This window comes from Leptodactylus fuscus, chromosome 3, assembly GCF_031893055.1.
Source record: "Leptodactylus fuscus isolate aLepFus1 chromosome 3, aLepFus1.hap2, whole genome shotgun sequence".
NCBI classification, from domain to species: domain Eukaryota; kingdom Metazoa; phylum Chordata; class Amphibia; order Anura; family Leptodactylidae; genus Leptodactylus; species Leptodactylus fuscus.
Window position 1 is genome coordinate 206,151,804 of NC_134267.1, and position 17,829 is coordinate 206,169,632.

The 17,829-nt window shown below is 41.8% G+C and overlaps 1 protein-coding gene across 1 annotated transcript in view; it reads left to right on the top strand.

The window, feature by feature from the left end:
* Positions 1–17,829, top strand: part of SNTG2 (syntrophin gamma 2) — a 410,686-nt gene that overhangs the window by 264,719 nt on the left and 128,138 nt on the right. The window contains exons 7-10 of the mRNA XM_075269112.1: positions 991–1,078; positions 2,562–2,653; positions 5,089–5,216; positions 10,785–10,914. Coding sequence (XP_075125213.1) covers positions 991–1,078; positions 2,562–2,653; positions 5,089–5,216; positions 10,785–10,914 — 438 coding nt within the window. The remainder of the gene's footprint in view (positions 1–990; positions 1,079–2,561; positions 2,654–5,088; positions 5,217–10,784; positions 10,915–17,829) is intronic.

Here is a 17,829-nt window from a genome sequence, read left to right on the forward strand (position 1 = left end):
CCAATATTTACATTGGTAAAATAGAAATGCTTAGGTTTTATCTCTGAAATATCTACAAATTGGCCCTTGTGCTGTCCAGAGGAATTACTTACTTTTACATGGGGTCTTTTAGGTTACCCATACCCTTCTTCAGTCCAGGACATTTCTTGGGATTGTTTCCAAAAATCTAGAACTGTCCTAGCATTCATTTCAATGGGTGTCACTCACAGCTTTTTTTTCCACTAGCGATGATTTTTTTCAGCTAGCAGAAAAAAAGCGACATAACCGATCTTCGAGGTGGATTCCGTGGCCGAGTCAGCTGCGGCGTCCGCGGCTCGAGACTCCCTCCTGATTAGGCCCATTCATCCAGGCCTAGTCAGGAGTGGAATGCCGCAACGTGATGCCGTGCGAAAAAGCCACCGTGGTTAAGGAAGAGAGATTTCCTCTTCCTTTTCCACCATGTGAATGGAGCCTTATTTTTGATCTTATTAATAATATATTAATAAACTTGATGACCTTTATACAGTTTGTTTTATTTTTGTCTGCTTAGGGACATATATGTAGGGGTATATACTTTGGTTTCCATTAATATAGAAGTTTTCTAATAATATATAGGATTATTATATTGCTTATTATTTCCATATCTTCCTTGGATGTTAAATTCATTCCTACATTTCCAGAAGGAATAACCAGGAATGTCCCAATACAAAGTTCTACCTTAATGTGCTAAAGAATTGTTATTTCATCTAGAATTCCATTGACAAGTCTTATAGCTCGTATACACCAATATTTCTCCTAGTCCACCGGTGTGTAATTCTCTATTCATTACTTCTCTATTGATTTCTCTTTTAGCTTTATTTTGTGCTACTCTCTTTTAATGCTACATACCGTATTCACATGCTGCGCCAACACATTCCAAACTTCCGTTGAAAATATTTCCGACCATGGAATGAACTATATTTCAGTCTGTGGGACTTCACTTTTCTTTCATGTTTGTTGGATTCACACCAGGTTCATTTACTGAGGAACGCTGGAGATGAAGTCACCATTACTGTTTACTATTTCAAGGAAGCACCTTCATTTCTAAAGCTCCCACTAGGTAAGAAAACTTCAAAAACTTGCACGAGTTTTTTTTTTATTGGTAATTGAGAGGCAAAGATTTGTCACACTGTTATATCAACTCGGACACGTAGACTAAAATGGAAGACTTTGATATTTACTTCTTATGTTAGGTTTCTTCATCTTCCTTTGACTGGATCTCGTCTTTCTGTCACAGCGGGAGTCATTTTTTATACTGATGCACATAGCTAGTTTTTATTTCATCATTAGAAGTCATATGATTACATTTTTATAACTTGGAATTACAGTAGATTTCTAATTTGTACACTACTCAAGAAAAGGAATATTGGGGTCGTTCAAGGAAAGAGTTTGGATGTGTCCTCCCGTAGCTTTCTTCTTGGCCAGACATGTACAGATACAGTATGTATATAATTCTATAGTTTGCTTTTCAAGAAAATACTATTTTGGGATATTGAATCCTGTATGTGTCTATGTATGGCCAGCCGCGGCTGTGGTGTGCATTACAAGCTTTTGTTTTTGGGAAAACTGCAGTCCTTAGGCCAGGTTCACACGATGTAATTTGACATGTAATGTGGCACGTAGACGCCGCAGGAGCTTTTGCGGACCGTATACGCTCCCATTGTTTTCAATGGGAGCCGGTACCGTATACACGGCACTATTTTGTGGCCGCTGCAAAATCACGGCTGCAAAATAGCACCGCGTATACAGTACTGGCTCCCATTGAAAACAATGGGAGCATATACGGCCCACAAAAGCTCCCACAGTGTCTACGTGGCACATTACGTGCCAAAAGACATCATGTGAACCCGGCCTTAAAGGGGTTTACCAGGATAAATGGGTGGTCAAGGGTGGTATAAAATAGAAAAAGCAGTGATACTCACCCCTATATCCCCTGTTCAAGCAGTGCATCCTCAGTGGTCACATGTGTAGCACCGGTGACATCACCAGTGACATTATTGGTATCACATATATGACCCCTGAGGTCAGTGGCTGCAACAATCACATGAGCCTCAGCAATTCCAACCAGGCCAGTCCAAAAACCAAGGCTACCCAAATATGGGACTTGTGATTGATGAGTTTCACTTTTTTTTATCAACAACAACCATGCCACCCATGTCATGCCAATTTTTTAAATGCAACAATCTTATGATCGGTTCCCAATAGCGATTGGCTTTCCATTCTTTGGGTCTGCTTGGGGACCCCAAACACAAGGAGCGTTGAATGAACATAGACTTATACAGTTAGTATGGAACACAATCATTTTAAAAGTCCCCCTAGTGATGGCTACAGGCGTATTTTATATGAGTGTATTACGGAGCAAGAAAGGAGCATTTCTTCACCACAGGTCACATAGTAGTTACATGGTCTGCCTATGGGATAATTATAAATTTTTCCATTTAAACAAGATGTGTTAACATTAAAATCGTCAGCAAATTGGTTTTATTATTAAGTATTATTTTCTATTTTTATGTGCTATTTTCTCTTTTTGTACCCATTGTTAGGTTCTCCTGACCCTCCCAGTGATCACAGCAGTGGGACGTCATCTCCTCTTTTTGATAGTGGCTTACATCTGAATGGAAATACTTCCAACACAGTAAGTAATAAATGTTTTACTAAGAATAATATTTCATATTTGTTATACAAAGTACTTAGAAAAGGCAGCTGGAAAGTGAGGACGAAGAAACGTTCTCAGATAATGTGTGGGACGGAGCTTGCTAAATTTACCCATATTAATCGTTATCGTGAAAAAAAAAAATAATATATGTATATTTGCTTTTCAGAGGTAATTACAAAAAAAATAACAAAGTTACACTAGGTTCACTTCTGCGTTCAGGTTTTCATATTTTGAGTCTGCTTGGGGACCCAAAAACCGGAAACCCAATCCGCTTAAAAAGCAGCTACCCACGGAAACCCACAGATCCCATAGACTATAATGGGGTCTGCCAGTTTACTGACCATAAAATGTTTGCGTAATTACATAAAATATACATATCAAGGGAAAATACAATCCGCTTAAAAAGGGGTTTCCGTTTTTCAGGTCCCCAAGCGGACCCAAAGAACAGGAACTGAGCGCTAATGTGAACCTAGTGTAAGAAAACGAAAAAATCCTTTAAAAGGGTCTGCCAAGTTTCCCAAACAGTTTCTGCCCCAAACATGTGCAGGACTTTACTCTCTGCCTTTTTCGAGAAATATTGGTGTAATGAATCTGCCTGTTCGGGTCTCTGGGCCACCTTCTGCTTGCACGCTGCAGGGCAGGAGGTGTGTTCAGCTTGATTCTTTGGTTAGAGTTTTTTGTTGCTCTGTGTGGACACTGTCCTATTTCCTCTCCTCTTTAATTTGAATTTTCACATCACCCATCTCCTGCACATTGGTTCCCTCTGTCCATCCAATAGTTAATCTTAGTCCCGCCTGTGTGATTGACAGACTGTCTATCAATCAAACCTAGGACAGGTCTTGGGCTTCCTATATGCAGCTCATCAGCCCACACAGGTTTTCTGGCTGTTGTGACTCTGTCCTGTGACTTTATCCTCACTAGCTTCCTTCTTGCTCTTTCTATTTTATTACTGACCTCTGACCTTTGGCTTCTCTTGTGACTACTCTTTGGATTACGATTTTGTTCTGCTTTGTCTCTCTGGCTTTGACCCTTGTCTTGCTGACTCTTCTGTGAGGTTTGTCTTGTCTGCATTTGGTATCATCACCTATATCTATGAAGGGTTTGGCCACCCAGTTGTCATCTGTCGCCTAGGACAGTTCAGGCAAGTAGGTAGGGACAGGGGCTGGGTCGAGTTTAGGGCTCATTGTCTTCCCCTTCTTCCATTGTTCCAGCAGCAGCACTGAGGAATTGCACGACTGGCAAATCCCTTACAATGGGGTTACAGAACCCCCCCCCCCCCCCCCAAACAGTAAACGAGCCTTAGGCTGGATTCACATCTGCACTTGTTTAACATTCGGGGATTCCGTCCCACATTCCGTGGGTAACCCATTTTTAAGCAGATTGGCTTTATGTTTTTTGGGTCCCCAAAATCGTGTAAACCTAGCATAATAAAATGAATAATTCATTAAAAGTAAATGTTTTATAGAACAGAGAAATGCCCTTGACATGTATATTGTATGTAATTATGCAGACAAGTCTATAGTTCAAAGATGTAAAGTATCTTATACGTATACATCTCTATAATGCACTAGAATTTACTGTATTTCCAGCTCTCATGGAAGATTACATCTTTAATTAAATCCATTTTATTAATACATTTGAAGCGTAGTTCTCACAAGCAATTTTATATTAGCTATGAAGTCGATGATGTGCGTGACCTTTCATTCTCCGCACACAGCGTTACTCTTTCGGAGTCTAGCCTACAGACGCAGGTGACTGAATTCATCTCTAACATATCATGATCTATAACACTCTTCAACCTTTGCCTTAATTTTCTATCACTTACGCTTAATTTTACTCTTATTTTCTGCATTTAGCCTTTGCTTTTAAACCTTTACATACAATATCACCGAGTCATTGTCACCCAAATACCGTTCTGTTCCAGTGGTTTAGCATATAGCATCACTCTTACAGATATAGGAATTGTACATTTACTATTAGAACAGCATACTAAGTAAATAGTGTATCATGCCATGGCACAATATGCAAATAGATGAGCAGAACATTCTAATAAAAGTCAATGATAGGCGGTAAGTTGTATCATAACCTTTGGGATAGACAAAAGTAGTGTAGACATCTTGTGACAACATATCATACAATTGAATTGTTTTTTGGATTTTTTAGAAAGCTGAGTATCACATGACACATGTTGGGAAATATTGAGGCAATATAAAAGATAAAGAACGATGAATTAATAGTTGTTTTTTGGGTGGTAGTGGGACCCTTACCAACTGGGCCCCAACATACAGATTCACTTATCATTGGGAAATTCTATGTGGCTATTGTTACTCCTCTGCGATTCAGAATTATGTTTCATTAACTTATATGATTTTTTTTTCCCGTTCTATATTGATTTATTAAATCTCCTCCTTTAGGCTCCCTCCTCCCCTTCCTCACCCACAATTCAAGAACCCAAATATGAAAAGAGATGGATAGACGAACTTTCAATTCCTTTACTACTGGCTCGAATGTCAAGATTCAAGGCCTCAACAGTAAAGTTAAGGTTTGTATTATTACATATAACTTTCATTTTTTCACCGTAATAATCCCATTAGGCATGTAAATCCTGTCTGAATAATTCCAGTTTGATATAAAAATTTACACCTCTGAGGATTCACATCTGTCGGGGTCGCTATAATAAAGAGAATTACACCTCTCCATTTATTCTACATTCTGGCTTATAAAATTGGATTTTGGAACCCTTTTGATGATATCCATGTGTCCTAATACTCCATATTGGAAAGCTTTGTCGTACTAATATAGCCTTTGTGCTTGATAACAATAAGAATGAAATTACTTTATTCCCTGTCCAATATAGTAAAATTAATTTCCATTGTGAACCTGAGTCATTAAAAAACACTACCCCAAATAAATTTTATTGGCGATTGTTTTTGTGTGTGTTGCACAATTTAAAGGTAGTCTGTCACCAGGATAAAGTGTAATAAACTAGCTACATGGGAAGAATATGCAAATCTGTCTCCCAAGATGTAAACAGGGAGACAGTACCTCTGTTATGCTGCCTTCTATGGGAAGCACCCTGAACATCATGCCCAACTTTCCCAGAAGTCTTTACTGCATAATGCGGGGTTATAACCAAATCAATTTCTCAGCTATGGACGGCACCGTTTCTGTCTGTCTGGACTTCATCAGCGCAGCCTAGAGAGAATTGATTTGGTAGAAGTGAGAGGATGAAAGACCAGATTATGGGGATAACGTCCATCCTTAGGGAGAGACCACCTTCTCAAGTGTGTGGAGACTTATACAGCCATAGTTGCTCCACTGCAAGGGAACATGGGAAGAATATGCAAATCTGTCTCCCAAGATGTAAACAGGGAGACAGTGCCTCTGTTATGCTGCCCTAGCTACACAGTTATGTAGGCCAGGCTCATTGTAATACCCTTTTCTCAATGAAAATTGTATGGCCTCAGTAGTATTCAGGTTGTGGGACCTTAGGCTAGTTTGCCATTTCACCTTTTTTCATTGGGAAAACTCCCAGTAAACTGGTTACATGAATTGCCTACAAACTTACATGGTTGGCCCACACACTCCACAACTGGTCACATGGTTGACCCATATGCTCCATCATTAGTTGCATGGCCCACACACTCTATCACATTTCAGAAGCAATACATTCCCATTAAGAGAAGGGGTAATGGGTGATTAAATCTCCGTTCTGGGTGAAAGTTGATTTCCCATTTACATTCTTAGTTGCATTCTAACCTTGCTATTCTGGTATTCAATGAGAATCAGTTACAAATAGGAACCATTATTAAGTTCATGAACAAGTATCTTTGGCAGGCAAGCAGGAAAAGCGCTGCCATCCTCGCATTTTATTTAAAGAACACTCTGAATAACTATGATGATATAGGAGCTTCCCCAGGGAGTTCTGTCTGTCCTTCGTTGAACTCACCAGGAGAATACAAATTCATCTTTCAAAGGTCTTTGAGTCCTCCTACAGTAAGTATCTCAAGCACTGTATGGCAAAGAAATGTAGAGTGTGCTAGTATAAGGTCAAGACATTTTTGACCGAGTAGTTAATCGTTTTCGGCAGTAGAACTTATTACAGGTGTATTTATTCAAGTGAATGGCTAAACATATAACGCACGCCAGGTTCACCAGAACGACACATGGGCTTTGTTAGTAGCTCTCCACCCTGGCTCATAGCGCAAGGTCATTGTAAAATCTCCATCCCCCTGTGACTTTCATATGCTATTCTGAGGTCATCTTTAAATTGTCTATCCTTACATCAAATATTTACAGCGTATATCCTTCATTATTGTGTAACAGAACACAGCAGAACAATTCTAGCCTTTTCTGTTGCACTTATACTTCTAAGACATAGTTTGGAAAGAGTTAAATAGGTTTTTCCTCAGATACAGGTCTATTTTTACATAATATAATATTTCCATACTACACATATTATGCTATACCATCTGCCTCATCTTTTTCAAATGACTATCACTTTGCTTGTGTCAGGTTTTACTATTGCTATTATTTTTAGTCCTGTTGACTTTTCCTTTGCTTTAGTATTTTGCTGGAAAATTCTATTTTATTTTATGTATTTCATATGGATTCCAAATTTTTGCAACTTTTTCATCGAATTGTATGGGTCCATGTGTCGTTTGTTACATTTTCTCAAATACCCATACATGTACACTTTTATGAAGTGGCATAACTAAAGTCTTGTGGGCCCCGGTGTAGATCTCACAATGTACATTTTTCCCTATCAGTATGTCTTTGTAATATTTGATGGAAATCCATGCATACACGGGGAGGACATACAAATTCCTTGCAGATGGTTTTTTGCCCTTGGCGGGATTTGAACATCAGGACTCTAGCGCTGCAAGGATAACCACTGAGCCACCGTGTGGCCCCTCCTGGTGTAAGCTTTTGTCTGGGGCCTCTACCTCATCCCTATAGTGAATTCTTGATAGTGATGGTTACCGGTGCTAAAGCGTTTAGTTTAGTGTGGTTCAGATAATCTGTGGGTCTCCTTAGCTTATGGGCCAGTTGGAAGCTGCAAATCTCAATACTGTTGCCAATGCTTATGGGCCCCCTAAGGCTTCTGGGCCCTGGTACAACTGCACCCCCTCAAGTTACGCCCCTGCTTTTATGTAGTCTTACAAATGTGTCTTACTTTACCTCTCTTCTTTATTATTTTACATGTTCAGATACGTATGTCACAAAGTAGAACCTCAAACCAATACAGTTTAGTGATATTGTATCACCAAGTGATGTCCTATGTATGCCTATGTGCTGCCACTAGAGATGAGCAGGTACTATTTGAAACGGCCATTTCGAATAGCACGCACCCATAGGAATGAATGGAAGCGGCTGGCACGGACTTTGTTGGCGCCCGTTGCCTGTCGTCCATTCATTCCTATGGGTGTGTGCTAGCCGAAACTGGAGTTTCGAATAGTACTCACTCATCTCTAGCTGCCACCCATCATTTGGAGTCCTTATCCAAATTCAAGCTAATTTAAGGATGGACACAGCTGAAGTTTGGAGGGAAACATCTTTCCATACATTGTTTTTCAAAAATTAAAAAATTGAAAAGACTAAGACACAACAATTTTGGTTGTGTTGCAAATTGTGACTTTGCAAGTAAATTTTACGAATGTGCTTGTATTCCTATGTTCGACACATTAAGACCATAAAACACCAATTGTGCAAAAGGAGTAACATGGTGGCTCAGTGGTTAGCACTGCAGCCTTGCAGCACTGGAGTCCTGGGTTCGAATCCTGCCAGGAACAACATCTGCAAGGAGTTTGTATGTTCTCCCTGTGTTTGTGTGGGTTTCCTCCCATTCTACAAAGACCTACTGATAGGGAAAAAAAATGCACATTTAGACGGAGATTTCACTGTGGCTTGCCTTACTATTAATAAATGTGTGATTAAGCAATTGACATACAATTGTGCTGATTAATACTGTATTCTCTGGCACTGTCCACTGTAGTGCCAGACTGTAGGGAACACCTCCATTGATAAAGTCCTGATATAACCGAGAACACCCTGTTATCTGTCTATTCATACATTTATAGGTGGAGGACCTGTGCATTGTATATTTCTAAGAAATAATGCTCTAAAATTGTTATTTCATGGGGAATGCAAATATTTACTAAAACAAACATGTTACAGGAACTGAGAGGTCTTCATTGCGTCTTAATTAGAGATGAGCGAACAGTGTTCTATCGAACACATGTTCGATCGGATATCAGGGTGTTCGCCATGTTCGAATCGAATCGAACACCGCGTGGTAAAGTGCGCCAAAATTCGATTCCCCTCCCACCTTCCCTGGCGCCTTTTTTGCACCAATAACAGCGCAGGGGAGGTGGGACAGGAACTACGACACCGGGGGCATTGAAAAAAATTGGAAAAAGTCATTGGCTGCCGAAATCAGGTGACCTCCATTTTAGACGAATAGTGGATTTCAAATCCGGGTCATATGAGAATGTGAACTTTGTGACTATGAGACAGGGATAGCTGTACAGGCAGGGATAGCTAGGGATAACCTTTATTTAGGGGGGAATGTTATTAAAAATAACTTTTTGGGGCTCTATCGGGTGTGTAATTGTGATTTTTGTGAGATAAACTTTTTCCCATAGGGATGCATTGGCCAGCGCTGATTGGCCGAATTCCGTACTCTGGCCAATCAGTGCTGGCCAATGCATTCTATTAGCTTGATGAAGCAGAGTGTGCACAAGGGTTCAAGCGCACCCTCGGCTCTGATGTAGCAGAGCCGAGGCTGCACAAGGGTTCAAGCGCACCCTCGGCTCTGCTACATCAGAGCCGAGGGTGCGCTTGAACCCTTGTGCACACTCTGCTTCATCAAGCTAATAGAATGCATTGGCCAGCGCTGATTGCCCAATGCATTCTATTAGCCCGATGAAGTAGAGCTGAATGTGTGTGCTAAGCACACACATTCAGCACTGCTTCATCACGCCAATACAATGCATTAGCCAGTGCTGATTGGCCATAGTACGGAATTCGGCCAATCAGCGCTGGCTCTGCTGGAGGAGGCGGAGTCTAAGGTCGGACCTGAATGGAGACTGGTGTGGAGCGATCTTAGACTCCGCCTCCTCCAGCAGAGCCAGCGCTGATTGGCCAAATTCCGTACTCTGGCCAATCAGCACTGGCTAATGCATTGTATTGGCGTGATGAAGCAGTGCTGAATGTGTGTGCTTAGCACACACATTCAGCTCTACTTCATCGGGCTAATAGAATGCATTGGCCAATCAGCGCTGGCCAATGCATTCTATTAGCGTGAACTGAGTTTGCACAGGGGTTCTAGTGCACCCTCGGCTCTGCTACATCAGATTGCTACATCTGATGTAGCAGTGTCGAGTGTGCATCAGATGTGTAGTTGAGCAAAACTGACTCAGCACTGCTAAGTCTCTGCATTCGCATAGGAATGCATTGGCCAGCCTTCGGCCAATCAGCGCTGGCTCTGCCGGAGGAGGCGGAGTCTAAGGTCGGACCTGAATGGAGACTGGTGTGGAGCGATCTTAGACTCCGCCTCCTCCAGCAGAGCCAGCGCTGATTGGTCGAGTTCCGTACTCTGGCCAATCAGCACTGGCCAATGCATTTCTATGGGGAAAAGTTAGCTTGCGAAAATCGCAAACTGACAGGGATTTCCATTAAATAAAGTGACTTTTATGCCCCCAGACATGCTTCCCCTGCTGTCCCAGTGTCATTCCAGGGTGTTGGTATCATTTCCTGGGGTGTCATAGTGGACTTGGTGACCCTCCAGACACGAATTTGGGTTTCCCCCTTAACGAGTTTATGTTCCCCATAGACTATAATGGGGTTCGAAACCCATTCGAACACACGAACAGTGAGCGGCTGTTCAAATCGAATTTCAAACCTCGAACATTTTAGTGTTCGCTCATCTCTAGTCTTAATGTTCGGTATGAAGCTCTTCACCTTGTGAAGGCTTTTTCTTCTTTTATTTTCACATTGAGGCTCATGACATGTTACTATGAAATCTTACCATACAATGCATACGATCTAATACTATATAAAACGATACTTAAACCAATAAATAATCGTAAATTTCTTCTTTTTGTAATAGACCAAATTCATTTGAACTTCTGGCCCAAGATGGAGTTAGCTCTGGGACTCTCCAGTTCAACTCAGCGCATGACAGTGCGGACTGGCTACGAGCAATATCTACGAACATTAGTGATCTTACTTTGCAAAATGTAAGTGTTTACTTTTTATATATAACCTGCAGAAATACTATAACATGCATACAGAATGAATAAGGAAACTGCTGGAGCAAATCTAACTTTTTAAAGGAAGGATCAGTATTCTAGGGGTTTGTTCTTATGAGATGTCTTCACCAATGAAATGACATTCACCAATCATCAGGAGGACTGGGAAACTTTGGAAATAATATTTTCCTTTTTAGTCAACTTGATGTGATGATTCTCAGGCTAGATTCACAATAGTTCTCAGGGCTCGTTCACATCTGTACCCGGTCTCCGTTCTGCAGGTTTCCGTTTCCTGCACAAAACAGAGCAGGAGACGGAAACCTGCAGGACTCTTTCATACCCATTCATTTGAATGGGTGAGAAAGCTGTACGGCCGTGAGCGGCGGTGAGCGTTTTATGCTCTCCGCCGCGAAACCGTTTTTTTTAATCCGGACACAGAGTTGGACATGTGGTACTCTGTGTCTGGTTTAAAAAAAAAAACAGTTTCGCGGCGGAGAGCATAAAACGCTCACCGCCGCTCATGGCCGGTCCCGGTCTGTGGTTTCCGTCTTCTTGCATGCAGAAGATGGAAACCACAGAACGGAGACCTGAACGCAGGTGTGAACCTAGCATCATTCTCCGGTCGGGAAGTCCATCCCTGAATCCACTTGAAAACTGCAGATAGAAAAGTCCTGCAAACTGAAACCCAAACGCCAGTGTGAACCTAGTGTAAGTTTGCTTTTTTAGGATTGTACAGGGAAACCATTCAGAGATGACCACCCAAAAATGGATGAGGTGGACTTCTTAAAGAAGATAGCTAGTATACATGATATATGTTGAGTATGAAAATCCATCATACAAAATCTTGTCTGGTTAAGTAGTGGCCTTCTCAAAGAGGTGGGCTTTTGGTGAGGTTTCGCTGTACGAACATCATGAAGACCTACATTATACAATTTAGCTTTCAAGTGTACTGTTCTAAAAAAAAGTTTTAAAAGGGTTTTGGAATAATAACACGTTGACAGTATGTGCTTGGATAGACCAATGAAGGGGTTTTCACAGAACTACAGATGTAGCAGAGATAACCCAAACTTCTGCTATTGGATAACTTGCTGCAGTGCAATATCTTATCACAACAAACATCTGCTACATCTGTATGATGGGCATGAACTTTACTTAGTAGAGATTATTGGTATTAGATCAGTGGAGATCCAACATTTCGCATCCCCACCAGTTGACTCTTGGAAGAGGCCATGGTCCTGGGACAAGTGTCATCTCCTCTTCTCAGGCCAGTAAATCATTTTCTTGCACTATATGGCCTATTTTCAGTTCAGTCACGTTCAAGTCAATGGAAGCAAAATGTAATAACCGCTATTAGAGATGAGCGAACAGTGTTCTATTGAACTCATGTTCGATCAGATATTAGGCTGTTCGGCATGTTTGAATCGAATCGAACACCGCGTGGTAAAGTGCGCCATTACTCGATTCCCCTCCCACCTTCCCTGGCGCCTTTTTTGCTCCAATAACAGCGCAGGGTAGGTGGGACAGGAACTACGACACCGGTGACGTTGAGAAAAGTAGGCAAAACCCATTGGCTGCCGAAAACATGTGACCTCTAATTTAAAAGAACAGCGCCGCCCAGGTTCGCGTCATTCTGAGCTTGCAATTCACCGAGGACGGAGGTTTCCGTCCAGCTAGCTAGGGCTTAGATTCTGGGTAGGCAGGGACAGGCTAGGATAGGAAGGAGAAGACAACCACAACAGCTCTTGTAAGAGCTAAATTCCAGGGAGAAGCTTGTCAGTGTAACGTGGCACTGACGGGCTCAATCGCCGCAACCCAGCTTTCCCAGGATCCTGAATGGAATACACTGTTAGTGTATTCCCGTATACCCGATATATACCCCGATACCCGTTCCAACGGTGTGCCCCCCCACCTTCACCCCAGAAATACCCTGCAAGTCCCCTAGCAATAGAATTGGGGCTATATACACCCACAATTTTTACTACTGGTATACAGTGCCATTGTCTGACTGGGAATTCAAAGAATATATTGGGAATACAAATACCCTCATTTCTTGCTACTGCCATATAGTGCCAGTGTCTGACTGGGAATTCAAAGAATATATTGGGGTTACGTGCACCCACAATTTTTACTACTGGTATACAGTGCCATTGTCTGACTGGGAATTCAAAGAATATATTGGGAATACAAATACCCTCATTTCTTGCTACTGCCATATAGTGCCAGTGTCTGACTGGGAATTCAAAGAATATATTGGGGTTACGTGCACCCACAATTTTTACTACTGGTATACAGTGCCATTGTCTGACTGGGAATTCAAAGAATATATTGGGGTTATAAATACCCTCATTTCTTGCTACTGCCATATAGTGCCAGTGTCTGACTGGGAATTCAAAGAATATATTGGGGTTACGTGCACCCACAATTTTTACTACTGGTATACAGTGCCATTGTCTGACTGGGAATTCAAAGAATATATTGGGAATACAAATACCCTCATTTCTTGCTACTGCCATATAGTGCCAGTGTCTGACTGGGAATTCAAAGAATATATTGGGGTTACGTGCACCCACAATTTTTACTACTGGTATACAGTGCCATTGTCTGACTGGGAATTCAAAGAATATATTGGGAATACAAATACCCTCATTTCTTGCTACTGCCATATAGTGCCAGTTTCTGACTGGTAATTCAAAGAATATATTGGGGTTACGTGCACCCACAATTTTTACTACTGGTATACAGTGCCATTGTCTGACTGGGAATTCAAAGAGTATATTGGGAATACAAATACCCTCATTTCTTGCTACTGCCATATAGTGCCAGTGTCTGACTGGGAATTCAAAGAATATATTGGGGTTACGTGCACCCACAATTTTTACTACTGGTATACAGTGCCATTGTCTGACTGGGAATTCAAAGAATATATTGGGGTTATAAATACCCTCATTTCTTGCTACTGCCATATAGTGCCAGTTTCTGACTGGTAATTCAAAGAATATATTGGGGTTACGTGCACCCACAATTTTTACTACTGGTATACAGTGCCATTGTCTGACTGGGAATTCAAAGAATATATTGGGAATTCAAATACCCTCATTTCTTGCTACTGCCATATAGTGCCAGTGTCTGACTGGGAATTCAAAGAATATATTGGGGTTACGTGCACCCACAATTTTTACTACTGGTATACAGTGCCATTGTCTGACTGGGAATTCAAAGAATATATTGGGAATACAAATACCCTCATTTCTTGCTACTGCCATATAGTGCCAGTGTCTGACTGGGAATTCAAAGAATATATTGGGGTTACGTGCACCCACAATTTTTACTACTGGTATACAGTGCCATTGTCTGACTGGGAATTCAAAGAATATATTGGGAATACAAATACCCTCATTTCTTGCTACTGCCATATAGTGCCAGTTTCTGACTGGTAATTCAAAGAATATATTGGGGTTACGTGCACCCACAATTTTTACTACTGGTATACAGTGCCATTGTCTGACTGGGAATTCAAAGAATATATTGGGGTTATAAATACCCTCATTTCTTGCTACTGCCATATAGTGCCAGTGTCTGACTGGTAATTCAAAGAATATATTGGGGTTACGTGCACCCACAATTTTTACTACTGGTATACAGTGCCATTGTCTGACTGGGAATTCAAAGAATATATTGGGAATACAAATACCCTCATTTCTTGCTACTGCCATATAGTGCCAGTGTCTGACTGGGAATTCAAAGAATATATTGGGGTTACGTGCACCCACAATTTTTACTACTGGTATACAGTGCCATTGTCTGACTGGGAATTCAAAGAATATATTGGGAATACAAATACCCTCATTTCTTGCTACTGCCATATAGTGCCAGTTTCTGACTGGTAATTCAAAGAATATATTGGGGTTACGTGCACCCACAATTTTTACTACTGGTATACAGTGCCATTGTCTGACTGGGAATTCAAAGAGTATATTGGGAATACAAATACCCTCATTTCTTGCTACTGCCATATAGTGCCAGTGTCTGACTGGGAATTCAAAGAATATATTGGGGTTACGTGCACCCACAATTTTTACTACTGGTATACAGTGCCATTGTCTGACTGGGAATTCAAAGAATATATTGGGGTTATAAATACCCTCATTTCTTGCTACTGCCATATAGTGCCAGTTTCTGACTGGTAATTCAAAGAATATATTGGGGTTACGTGCACCCACAATTTTTACTACTGGTATACAGTGCCATTGTCTGACTGGGAATTCAAAGAATATATTGGGAATACAAATACCCTCATTTCTTGCTACTGCCATATAGTGCCAGTGTCTGACTGGGAATTCAAAGAATATATTGGGGTTACGTGCACCCACAATTTTTACTACTGGTATACAGTGCCATTGTCTGACTGGGAATTCAAAGAATATATTGGGAATACAAATACCCTCATTTCTTGCTACTGCCATATAGTGCCAGTGTCTGACTGGTAATTCAAAGAATATATTGGGGTTACGTGCACCCACAATTTTTACTACTGGTATACAGTGCCATTGTCTGACTGGGAATTCAAAGAATATATTGGGAATACAAATACCCTCATTTCTTGCTACTGCCATATAGTGCCAGTGTCTGACTGGGAATTCAAAGAATATATTGGGGTTATAAATACCCTCATTTCTTGCTACTGCCATATAGTGCCAGTGTCTGACTGGGAATTCAAAGAATATATTGGGGTTACGTGCACCCACAATTTTTACTACTGGTATACAGTGCCATTGTCTGACTGGGAATTCAAAGAATATATTGGGAATACAAATACCCTCATTTCTTGCTACTGCCATATAGTGCCAGTTTCTGACTGGTAATTCAAAGAATATATTGGGGTTACGTGCACCCACAATTTTTACTACTGGTATACAGTGCCATTGTCTGACTGGGAATTCAAAGAATATATTGGGGTTATAAATACCCTCATTTCTTGCTACTGCCATATAGTGCCAGTGTCTGACTGGGAATTCAAAGAATATATTGGGGTTACGTGCACCCACAATTTTTACTACTGGTATACAGTGCCATTGTCTGACTGGGAATTCAAAGAATATATTGGGAATACAAATACCCTCATTTCTTGCTACTGCCATATAGTGCCAGTGTCTGACTGGGAATTCAAAGAATATATTGGGGTTACGTGCACCCACAATTTTTACTACTGGTATACAGTGCCATTGTCTGACTGGGAATTCAAAGAATATATTGGGAATACAAATACCCTCATTTCTTGCTGCTGCCATATAGTGCCAGTTTCTGACTGGTAATTCAAAGAATATATTGGGGTTACGTGCACCCACAATTTTTACTACTGGTATACAGTGCCATTGTCTGACTGGGAATTCAAAGAATATATTGGGGTTATAAATACCCTCATTTCTTGCTACTGCCATATAGTGCCAGTTTCTGACTGGTAATTCAAAGAATATATTGTGGTTACGTGCACCCACAATTTTTACTACTGGTATACAGTGCCATTGTCTGACTGGGAATTCAAAGAATATATTGGGAATACAAATACCCTCATTTCTTGCTACTGCCATATAGTGCCAGTTTCTGACTGGTAATTCAAAGAATATATTGTGGTTACGTGCACCCACAATTTTTACTACTGGTATACAGTGCCATTGTCTGACTGGGAATTCAAAGAATATATTGGGAATACAAATACCCTCATTTCTTGCTACTGCCATATAGTGCCAGTTTCTGACTGGTAATTCAAAGAATATATTGGGGTTACGTGCACCCACAATTTTTACTACTGGTATACAGTGCCAATTTCTAACTAGGAATTCAAAATGCGCAAGGCTCCCGGAAAGGGACGTGGACGAGGCCGTGGGCGAGGTCGGGGGAATGGTTCTGGGGAGCAAGGTAGCAGTGAAGCCACAGGGCGTCCCGTGCCTACTCCTGTGGGGCAGCAAGCATTGCGCCACTCCACAGTGCCAGGGTTGCTTGCCACATTAACTAAACTGCAGGGTACAAACCTTAGTAGGCCCGAGAACCAGGAACAGGTCTTGCAATGTGCTTACAGCACATTGTCCAGCAGCCAGTCAGACTCTGCCTCCTCTCCTCCTATTACCCAACAGTCTTGTCTTCCTTCCTCCCAAAATTCCGAAGCTTTACAGAACAATAACCCAAACTGTCCCTGCTCCCCAGAGCTGTTCTCCGCTCCTTTCATTGTCCCTCAACCTGCCTCTCCACGTCACGATTCCACGAACCTAACAGAGGAGCATCTGTGTCCAGATGCTCAAACACTAGAGTCTCCTCCATCTCCGTTCGATTTGGTGGTGGATGACCAGCAACCCACCCTCATCGACGATGATGTGACGCAGTTGCCGTCAGGGCATCCAGTTGACTGGCGCATTGTGCGGGAGGAGGAGATGAGACAGGAGTTGGAAGAGGAAGTGGTGGATGATGAGGACACTGACCCGACCTGGACAGGGGGGATGTCAAGCGGGGAAAGTAGTGTGGATGTTGAGGCAGGTGCAGCACCAAAAAGGGTAGCTAGAGGCAGAGGCAGAGGTCAGCAGCTTAGGCGAAGCCAGGCCACACCCGGAATCTCCCAAGATGTTCCAGTTCGTACCCAGCCCCGAAAAACTCCCACCTCGAGGGCACGTTTCTCGAAGGTGTGGAGTTTTTTCAAGGAATGCACCGAGGACAGATATAGTGTTGTCTACACAATTTGCCTCTCGAAATTGATTAGGGGCTCTGAGAAGAGCAACCTGTCCACCACTTCAATGCGCCGTCATTTGGAATCCAAGCACTGGAATCAGTGGCAGGCAGCAACGGCAGGACAAAGGCCGCCTGCCGTTCACGCCACTGCCACTGCCTCTGCCACTGCCTCTGCCTCTGCCACTG